Genomic DNA, 11685 nt, shown 5'->3' with positions numbered 1-11685 from the left:
TCACACAAACAGTGCCATTTATTTAGAAAACTAAAGACATAATTGGTTGTCTTTATCTCTTTCCCATTATGGAATATTTTTATCCAGCTAACCTCTCTCTCTCTCTCTCTCTCTCTGTGTGTGTGTGTGTGTGTGTGTTTTAATTTATTTAATTTTTTAGCTACCAGCTAGAAACCACCTACCATGTTTCAGAGGCACTAAATGCATCACTTTATACGACTGTAATGCTTTAAAATATATAAAACATTGTAACCGGTAAAACAATTTTGCCCCGAGGCCTGGTTAATTTCTGACACTCGTGCAAACATTGTGCAGGTAAGGGTTAAAGTTTTCGTACTTCCCACTAAAGCCCCAGACAACACTCTCCGTCCACTGCCATGATTCCCAGTGGGATTTGGTGTGAAACTACCAGAAATCATACTGTTGATTTTACAGCAGTAGAAAACATAAGAAATATCTCATTTTTAATCATGTCAAAACTCAAACGTCCTGTTTAAAGTAGCCAAATAAGTTCGTCTCCTAGTTCTCCTCCTCCAGGTACACGCCCTTTCATTTGTCAGAGTCGGGCAAAAAAAAAAAAACGTTAACGAAAAAAATCACGGAAGAGATTCGGCAGCGGTTCGAGTTTGACAAGTTTTTTTTTTTTTTCTTTTGAGGTAGCCTAGGGAAGAAAAGGGAAAGGAAAAAAAGAGGTTTAACTGCAGCTACTGCGAAGTGTCAATCCGTGCTGTCCCCATTTTAGGGTAAGTGCTCTAAAATACGTTTCTTTCACCTTACAGGCTTATTTAAACACAAAACTTTGTAGTTTTGAACATGTAAAAGTTTTCGTAGCGTGTGAACGCCACGTTTTAGGAACACCCTTCGACCATCCTCAGCCCGATGAATCTGAAAACATCTGCCCTTTTCGCACACAGTCAATGCGTCTTTTTTATGAATATACCGAACTATATACAGGTAAATATAACGTTACTAATGTGGTTTGACGCGTTGTTAACGGCGACGTTTTATTAAGAGCGCAAGCGGGAACAATTACAATGTCGTTGATGGAAAACTTTAAGTGGGTGCTTCTGTTGAATAGCATTGATATTTTAAACTTATCTTAAATTGAATATAATCTTTTAAGATAATTGTGAAGTTTACGCTATTTTAAATGTAGCTTAAATTGAATATAGGCTAGTATTTTAAGATTAGTACTGTGTTGACGTTATTTTAAATATTTTTTAAAAATTAATAAAAAAATATATACATAATAGGATTTAAAAAAATGCTAAATATGTATTATTTTTATTTATATTTATAACATAATTGTAGTAACTTTAAGTGTAGATGCTTGTAGATTATGACATTTTGAGTCTGCTGAGCCAAAAGCAAGTCAAGTCCAAATCAGTACACTTGCCAGAAAAGAGAGGCGTTTTATCCACGCGTGATTTCAAGGTGAAGAAAATAAGAACTACTTTGAGATTGTTCCCCACGGGGTTTTATGCACTGGCAAAGTTGTTCCTGTGTGAATTTTTAATGGCGCACGCGAGCAGCGGGTATTGCCGTTACTGCGATAGTGCGCGCGCGTATCACGTTCGCCAGTTTGGAAACGCAAACCTTTCAATCTCTTTTGCGCATTGGAGAGAAACGCTAGAGTGGACGCTGTTAAACTGTATATGTCTGTGTCCCCTTTTCTTTTCTTTTCTTTTTTTTTTTTTTGAGTTTGTTTGCACGGTCGTGTCTGTTTTGGAGAGTCATTCAAGTAATGGAAGATCTCTCTTCATTACTTATTATTAACCCATCCACGTGCTGTCTGTCTGAAGGAGTTTTGGGTTAAAGCTCAAGACTGTCTAAGGTAGCAAGCACGGAATTGCCGGGTCAGGGGCCAAAGACGTCAATAATTTATACGACTTCACGACTGGCACTGGATAGGGTTGAGACCCAGGGTTGAAAGAGTCAACCGGATCAATGAACAGTGCCTATAGTCACTAGAAATATGATTGTGGAGACAAGGTGTGTAAGGCTTGTGACAACAACACAGCATTGACTTCAACAGAGCAGCGGCCCTTTGATGTAGGGCACATGTAGACATAGTTTGTACTGTGGATAAGGGCTCACTGTATCTGGACTGTACAGTAGGGGCTGTGCCTCAAACCTATACTGTATTGTGCCGCCTAACTAGATGTTCCCTTTCAGTTACTTTCTGTGTACACAGGTGCTGGTGCAGTAAACTGTGAGTCTAGGTCTTAAAAGAAATCTTTTTATGATAATGCTGTCCAGGTAGGCAGCTCACTAAGTTTTAAAACACGGCCTAGAGAAAGTCACTTATATCATGTATACTTTTGAAACTATAGGCCAATATTTTTATGACTTGTTTCAGGCATATTTACTAGTTAAAAATATTATTTGTTTAGGTTACACCAACAAAAGTCAATTTTAAGGGTCAAATCAGGTAAAATAGCACCTGAAGGTAACACATTTTTTTTCTACATTGTTTGCATTTTATCTTTTGTTAAAGTATGTGAGAACCAGATGTTTAAAACTAGTTTATTCTTTAATCTAAAGTTTAAATATAATATTTGGCATATGTTTTTTTTTTTTCTTTATAGTATTAGACGCTTTTGTAGCTTTTCAAAATTGGTTTCAAACAGCAATTTTTCCAGTTAAAAACCATCTTCAGGCATATGTGTTATTATAGACAGTATTTTGGGGCATCCTAAAAACAAAGGTTCTTTATTGGAATCTACGGTTCAGTGATGAACCTAAACTTTGCATTCCACAGAAGGTTCTTTATAATGGAAAAAAGCTGATTAAAATGTTTGTTTTTTTTCCGGAAATTTGTTCACTTTAAGGTTCTTAGAGGAACCCAAAAATGGTTCTATGGCATCGCTGCAAAAATCCCCTTCATTTCTGATGCCTAAAATTGAAGTCTAGAAAGGCAGTCTGCTAGATTTTTAGACTTAGTCATCATTTTACCCAAATGAAGATGGGATGCGAGTAGCCTATAGGAAGTATAATATAATGTATTGCTGCATTGTGACATCATTAGCTGAGTGTCTGTGTGCCAAGGAGGTAGAAAACTATTTCCTGCACCATTCCACCTGACGGTATAGTGTAAAAGACTCCTTCTCACTTTCAAACACCCTATGAAACCAGAAACTTTAATATGCGTACTGCGTCATCTCTGTATCTCCTTCTCTCTCATTAAATTAGGCTAATGGTCATGTCTCTTAATTGCTTACTACCTGTCGATGTGGTTATTACTGCTGATAAGAGGAAACTCTGTGTATTTACGTCAGCTAATTTGGCGGCATCAGAAACCGTCTCGGATGACAAACACACCTACATAGATTTTGACCGGCAATAACATCTCAGTGCTTTTTTGCTGACCGCTGGATGTCACTGTTTTTTGTACGTCTTTGTTTGTACAGCTATGCAAATTATAAGGTCCCAGTCCTCATCTAACAAGCAAACCGTAACTTTCTGGTTAAGTCTGAATGACTTGCGTAAAGAGTAGTGATTGGAATTCAAAGGATGACAAACCCTCAGAGTTGTGTCTCTCTGACACGCTTGGGTCTGTTGTTCAAGATTTTATCAATGAAATGTACCTTTTGTTGAATGCACACTAGAAAACACTGGCTCCTTGAATCCATTCTACTGTTATGTAACCTGATTATTTTATATGTTTGGCTTTTTTTTTTTTTTAGGTAGCTAGTTAAATACCTACCTACTTTTTATAGTATTTAGTAATATTTTGAATTTGCTTTTATTTTTATATTTTCAGTTTTAATAAACATATTATATTGTTTTATTGATAGAAATATTTTAATTTGACTTAAACTTATTTATTTTAGTTAGTTACCAAGGCAACATTTCTGATTTTTCAGCACATATTTATTAATGTATTATTTAGAATGATATTGAATTAGATTTCATTTTTATATTTTCATTTTTCAATGTAATTTTATTTGAAGTTTTGGTATTTTTAAGTTTTAGTATCAACCATTTTTTTAAAAAAAATTCTATATGGCTGTATATAGAAGTTTTAGTCATTTTGCTACCTCAACCTAAGCTTAGTTATTTTATTTAGTTGCTAAGGCAACAATTCGAATTCTAATAAGTTTTTTTTAATCAAATAGTTATTAATATAGTAGTTATTAATAGTTGTAATTTTCTTTTTTAATATTTATTTTTATATTTACTATTTTCATTTTCATTTCTTTAAAGTTTAAAAAAAATATTTCTATATTGTTTTTTAGTAATATTACTGCTTACATTTATTTTAGTTAGTTGCCAAGAAAAGTTTTTAATTTAAAAAATATATATTTGATCAAATATTTATATTTTATTATATTTCAGCTTCATTTGAAAAATAGACTTTTAATAGTTTTAGTTAACTATAAAAACACTGCTACTGATGTCTTATTGTTGCCACAGCGTTATCGGAAATTACTTTTTTTTCTTTCAAAACCTAATCGCTGCATCTTCATGCCGAACATAGCTGAGTGATGACCTTTCGTATCTCATCAAATAATCTGAGTAATGCCATTCATTAATGAGGCAAGGCGACTGGCTATTGGCATTTCCTTCGAAACTTTGACCAATCAGTAAAAAATTGTATAGTGGAATGCAAGAGAGAGTGAATGTGTGCCTGCATTGGTGAAATCTTATACGTGACAAAGGAGAAGCAATGCTGTCAAGAAAGAAAAGGAAAAGCAGGACTGAATTCTTCACATTGAAAGAGGTGTGAAGAGCAAGAGGGACAAGCTACAGAACTAAAAAAAAGAGTGAGTGAGGAAAGAAGGGATGTTTGAGCTGTTGGTAATCCCTTGAGAAACATGAAGCCGTTGTGCGGTTTGGTCATCAGTAGATCAGATGACCTATCAAAGATCAGGACAGCCACTGGCGACTTGCCTCTTTCTTCTCTCTTCCCTTATCTGCAATTGACTGTCAGTTCCAACCCCCAAGATTTCCATTCTCCACACCCTAGTAGACTTTCAGGTACTGTACACTTAGCAAATCAGTAGAGTGTTGGGCCTACCCTTTATGAGGAAATGTTACCAACCTTCTAATGATCACACTTCAACTTAAGGTTAGGGTTTGTTTTAAGTATTAAACTTAAATCAGACTTTTGATTTTCACCTGGCAAATGAAAAATTCATGCATTTATTAAAGCATTGATTGACTGATTGTCATTTAGGTTACACTGTAAAAAAAGTCTGTAAATTTACAGTAAAAAAACAGTAATTGTCAGATTTTTACCATAAAAAATACGGTAGCAACATTTGAAGTTTTACGGTTTTGACTTAAATTTACATTTAAATACCCTAATTTCATTAACTGATATAATCTTAATATACCAACCTATTGAAGTACTGAAATCTGTTTTGTACCTTTGTAATACACTGATAATCACCAAAAGCAGGTGGTGATGAGAAAGTCACATGACGAACCAAAGGCCATCACAAGCAGCTTTTAAATATTAACATATAAAAGGTGCACAGTGTCAAACACTAAACACCATCATGGTAACACACATGAAACTGAAATAATGCAATAAACATTAATTTAACAACATTGGATGTAACATACAACCGTAATGTACAAAACTGATAAGAAAAAACTAAGAAGAAACAGTTATTTCAACCAAGAACATCAAATCTGAAATTGAAACGCAGGGAATTCTGGGAATGTCAATTTTCGGTTATTCACTGTAAATTATGTTCTTTTTCACTTCCAAAAATGGTATACTACTGTAAAATTACATGTAATGTCCAATACAGTTTTTCATCGTATATAGTACGGGAACTTACCCTTAACCATTTAACAGGTTTTTACTGTAGCATTTTCACAGTCTTTTGCCGTTAAATTTTTTTACAGTGTATTATTTTCAAAGCTCATTTACCTTTACTCTTTAAAAACAAATATTTTAATAACTGTTAATTGTACACTATACCGTTTAAAAGTTTTGGGTCAGTAAGATTTTATTTTGAAAAGAAATGCATACTTTCATTCAGCAATGAATAAAAGTATTAGCCAAGGACATTTGTAATGTTTCTTGAGCACCAAACCAACATATTGTGATTTCTAAATGATCGTGTGACACTGAAGACTAATGTTTCTGTAATGACTGCAAAAAAAAAAAATCAGCCTTGCCATCACAAGAATAAACAGCATTTTAAAATATAGTAAAATTAAAATAAATAAATTAAAATTCTAATTATATTTGCAGTATTTTGATAAAATAACTGCCGCCTTGGTGAGCATAAGAGACTACTTTCAAAAAACAATAAAAATCCTACTGACATTTTGAACGCTCGTGTAAATTTTAGAAAATATAATATTTCCCATTTTTCATGATGTGCATTATAATATTGTGATGCCTTAATTTACTTGTAGCCTTTTAAAATGATTGTTAGTTTTTAGTGTTTTATCTATAATTTATTTCAGCAAAATAGTGTAGAATTTTAATATTGGTCATTTATCATCCATCAGCTGTAATTTTAATATCCGGGCCACCCAAATGGCAGTTGTATGATAAATGTTTCTCTTTTTTCATCTTCTTGTAGAGCGAAAGCAAAGATGGAGGCAGCAATTAAAACCGTGGTGAACGTGTTCCTGAAGTCATCCAAGGGCAAGGAAAACCTCGGAGGGAAGGAGTTCCAGAGCCTCGTGAAGAGCCAGCTAAAAAACATTGTGACGGTTAGAAGCTGCGTTTTGTTAAATCTAGCAACACTTTATTTGATATTCATGCATCATTCAGTTACCGTATTCGTCAAAGATATTTCATTACACTCGTTTTTTCCATGGCTACAGGTTGGCCCTGGTCTATTTCTTTTTCGAGTAGTTCCTTATTATCTGGACTTTGATGAGCTGAGCAGAAACCACAAACTTGTGTCCAAATAGTCATTTACCATGAAGAATGCTGCTGTGTTATTTGCTCCAGTGCCACATTAAATTACAGAGGAAAACTTTTAGTGGTGCTCATTCATCTCACACTGTTTGGGCTGCTGACATGAATGATAACTCCAATCGTGCAGTTTCTTGTGGAGAAGTGCGTAATTAATGTTCGAAACAGTCATTTTGCCTGGCAGACCATAAATGGATCTGTTAACTTCCTATAGATTTACATATTTAAACAGCTGAATAATAGAGGACAACATGGTAAAAGCCATGGCATTGTGATGGCAGGTTATCCATGAGCAAAAACCACTTACTTTGATTTCAGGAAGTTGTTAGAATCTTGTTTAAATTGGACATTGTATCACTATGAGCGGTTTATTCCATTACAGTGTGAAATGACAATCAATACAAGCTGCAAACTTGTTTCATTAGTGATTAACATGTGAGGAACTTTGTGTTTAGGGCTCAGAGGACAATGAGGCAGTAAAAAACATGCGTCAACAGCTTGACAACAACCAGGATGGGAAGGTCAGCTTCCAGGAGTATATGATTCTGATTGGCTATCTGGCGCAGGCTGTTAGCGAACAGCGCTCTTTGGAAAAAGAAACACAACCAGAGAGTTCAACCCAGGAGACGCAGGCTGAGGCGGCAGCCAATGCACAGGCAGAGCCACTGAAGGCAGAGCCACTGAAGGCAGAGCCACTGAAGGCAGAGCCACTGAAGGCAGAGCCACAGAAGGCAGAGCCACCGAAGGCAGAGCCACCGAAGGCAGAGCCACAGGCGGCAAAGGAGGTGGAGAAAGAAGACGAGCCAGTGACCGAGGAGGCAGCGGCCGAAGAGCAGAAGCCAGAGGAAGAGAAAAAAACAGATGTGGAACAGGAAGGGGTGAAAGTTGAAGAGAATAAAGCTGAAGAGAAGAATAAAACAGAGGAAGCATCATAGGAGCCCGAGGAAGTGGAGATTGTCGCATCTCAAATGCTTCTGTGTTTGTTTTGTTCGTCATTTTCATTGTGATATTTTAATACATATATATGAAACCTGGCCAATACACTACAAATTTTTTACTGCAAAGAGCCGTAGCCCTCTCATTACAGTTTTTTTTTTTACAATGGCTAGGACACATTTCTCAATACTTTTCAAAACTCTTCACACTGTTCTCCTTACCAACGTTCAGCTTGGCACTTCAGTAGATTTCACGTCCAAAATGCACTTAAAACACCAAAACACTTAATAGCATTACACTAGTTAAGGTTGTCGCCTAACAAACACCCTTTAGGGCTTTTCACACTTGAAATAGTTAACCCTGAAATAACCCTCTGTAACGTTCTTATTTGCGGTGTCGGTGTCAATGAATGGATGAACGCAGAACACGACCTGTTTACACAACGGCTCTAGGCATCCTCGTATTGCACTGTACATTTCCTGAATGGACTTTTCAGTGGACTATAAAAGTAAAAATAAAGCAGTCTCTTTCTGCTTTCTGTCACCATTTGACAATTTCCCCCTCAATCGTTGAAACGACATATAACGCACGTTTCCAAAGTTCAAGAATACGAGGCACGTGATCGCTAACACTGTCTCGTTTCACACGGTACACGTTTGCCACATGGTGCTAGCGGTATATAACACCAGGTTAAAAGTGGCGCGAACCCTAAAAACGCGAGGTTAATCGCAGTGTGAAAAGCCCTTTTGTCATTCATAAAACAACGACCTAAAAACCAACACCAACAAGAGATGTAGCATTTTTTTTCTGTTTTCCTATGTAAAATTACTTTACAAACAAGAACGACACCTCTTCACTGTTTAGAATTCACTGCAGTAGGCTATATGTTACATGGTCCATGTTTACATTACAGTATAAAATTATAAGTTTAGGTGTTTAGCCAGGCTACCTAATTGTTTTGATAGTATCTCATTTTTTAAGATTTGGAATATATTTAAATATAATATTACTGTAGAAGTGTAGCAAATTGGTGTCTTTCTGTTTTGTGTTATGTCTAGTTTCGAACTCAAGTTTAAAGGTTGTGAAAAAAGTATGTAAATGTGCAAATTGACCTTTAGGTACATAGAATTTTGGTGGTGGTTGTGTTTGCGTGAGAAAATTGTTAATGTAATATGAGAGATGTTTAGTCATTAAATGCATTTTGTGCCAAAGCAATGGAAAATGATTTCCAGTTTTGTCCACAGACTGCTGTAGTTTACAATGTGAAGAGTTTTGAAAAAGTGACCTATTGAGAAATGGGTCCTGGCAATTGTAAAAAACTGTAATACTAATTTCTGTTTGTATGCACATCAATTCATGCCTGTGATTTATTATGTACTAATAGTGTATAGAAATTGGCAATAGCCGCAAATGTGACAAATGGCCAAAGAGGTGCAATAACTAATCACTATGTCCTTTTGTTTGAGCCAGATTTGTTGTAAGGGTACTGCAACCACTGTGTCCCCTCCAATATCTCTACAAATCATCCATAAATGAAGAACAGACACCGTTTTTATAGCATAAATGTTGAAAAAGACACATCATTTGTAAGTGTCCATTATGTTTACTTTTTGTTTGTGCCACCTCCTAAGGACAGGGTTACTTAGTCGACTCCGGTGCTAGTCTTAAATGTACTATGTATTTTCCAGTGTTGCAGAAGCATAAAAAGAGCAAGTTTTTCACCTCTCTTTTGTTTGTTGAAATGCCAATCTGCAGGATTTTAACATACTGCATCACCATTTAAATGTGGGACTTGCATTCGTGGCGCACATGGGAATACTATGCAGTCCGCATACTTTATTGTTCACATTTCTGGGCCTTGTTTGCATGAGAATAAACAAATTTGCTTTTGAATAATGCAGTTTTATGGCATGCTTTCTGGCTTGTGTACTTGAATCTAACTCTCTGACGCCCTCCATTAGCTGGTCTTTCTTCAAGACTTTCACATGCTGTCCATCTTAGTGCTTTGTCTCAAGAGCTGGAATATCAGATGCTTACTGTGCTTATGATAGCTGACGCTCAATAATTAAATGCCTTTGGGACGGAATCCACACCAGGGGACCCTTGTGGCCCCGCAGGAGCCCCAAGTCATCCCAAAGTATCAGTTCACTAAGGCAGTTAGGCCCCAAAGACCTTTCCATTCACACAGGCATTCATTCTTAAACTTTATTTTAACTATATTAGCCTGCGTATATTTAGGTGTATTATTATAATTATTTTTTTCGTAATGTCTTGGTCTCAAAATCTGAGTTAGAGTATGTGTGGAGTGTTTTAATAGCTTTGTTATAAGACCATATTCACAGCAGGACTGGCCGGTTTCACTTGTTTTTGTTCTTTTAAACACATTTGGTCATAACTAGTGCATGTTAGCATTTCTTTAATGCATAGATAGATCGATAGATAGATTTGAATGCATTCTGATTCAAACTAGCTAGAAATATATTACTAACATTAATATAATATTCCACCATGTATTGACTGTTGCATAAGATTTGTGCTAGAAAACCCTGTAACAAAAGCCTGTTGTGGAACCTTACTTTAATGTTGAATTTTTTACTAATTATCAATGATTCAATGAATTTCCCAGCTAAAAAAAAACAATAGAAGCCCAATAGAAACCATCACAGAAATTCTAATGGTTTCCATTAAAATACCATTATAAACCATTAGCTTTTGCCAGTAAAACCATTACAAAATTCCTTTTTGTAGTGTGTTTTGGGCATTTTTCCAATAGGATTTAACATCCCACCAATAGAATCCATCACATTCCAGTAGACACCATTATAGTTTCCATTAAAACCAATACAATTCCCATTATAACCATTAAAACCATTACAGTTTCTATTGTGTTTTGGGCAGGGTTCTATTGTTTTTTTCAGCAGGGTTTGAAATAGCAGCTCCAGTAAATATGTAACTTCTTCCTGTTTGTCATGAAATGTCTATGAAAGCCATAACACACAAGAAGAAGAGACAAATGCACAGGTACTTTCACCATTTAGCCATTATCTAGCAGCTTACATGATACATTATACATGCTACATTATGCATTATACAGATATATATTGCCTACATCAGTGTGAAATCCTACGCTGCCTAAAAAGCACTCATTTAGATCATGCTAATGAGCTCTCGTTTAACTCATGCTGTCATGTATATCCTGGCCATCTAAAACCTCTGTTTACTTTGGTGTGTCCGACTCCACAACAGCCGTGTCTGGTGTTCCTAGACCCTACTACATTAGTATTATAGCATCAGCAAACATGACATTTGGCTAACATTCTTTGACCACATTTTGTTTGTATACTGTGGAAAATGGTTTTGATATATATTCGACAAGCATTGACTTTCGAGCTTGATGTTAATTAAGTTTTGTCAGTCAAAAATGGAAGTAGTTAGCAGCTCTACCTTGGTAGGTAATTGCTATAGGCCTCACAACATTAGCATAATAGCGTCATCACACCTTAAGTTTGGCTAACATTCATGTTTTGACTACATGTTGTGGAAAATGGTATTGATGTCTATTAGAAAAGGCACTAGCATGAACATGTTGGTGTTGATTTTAAAACTTGATGTTAAGCCAAATAGCAGTAGTAAACAGCTCTTCGTCAGTTACATAAAACCTCTTCTGTCTTTTAAACGAATGCACGAGCATTTCATAAAATGTACATTGCTCAATGTAACCAACTGACCACATACGCAGCCTTCATTTTCTATGCTGTACGATTGACCATCTCCATCTACTCAACAATAAATGACTGTAATGCAAACTCCAGTGGCCTGTAGAGTCTTCTTGTGTAGAGTCAACTGGCATGACGGGGTCA

At 35.8% G+C, this 11685-nt stretch overlaps 1 protein-coding gene across 1 annotated transcript; it reads left to right on the top strand.

Moving 5' to 3' along the window:
• The first annotated feature begins 584 nt into the window (after nt 1-584).
• s100u (S100 calcium binding protein U) lies at nt 585-11634 on the top strand. Its single transcript, XM_058754400.1, has 3 exons — nt 585-743; nt 6549-6681; nt 7345-11634. The coding sequence occupies exons 2-3, from the start codon at nt 6562-6564 to the stop codon at nt 7822-7824; spliced, it is 600 nt and encodes a 199-aa protein (XP_058610383.1). The 5' UTR covers nt 585-743; nt 6549-6561; the 3' UTR covers nt 7825-11634.
• Nucleotides 11635-11685: the final 51 nt, after the last annotated feature.

This window comes from Onychostoma macrolepis, chromosome 19, assembly GCF_012432095.1.
Source record: "Onychostoma macrolepis isolate SWU-2019 chromosome 19, ASM1243209v1, whole genome shotgun sequence".
Classification (NCBI taxonomy): domain Eukaryota; kingdom Metazoa; phylum Chordata; class Actinopteri; order Cypriniformes; family Cyprinidae; genus Onychostoma; species Onychostoma macrolepis.
Note: the sequence above shows the minus strand (reverse complement) of the source record. Positions and strands in the feature narration are given on the sequence as shown.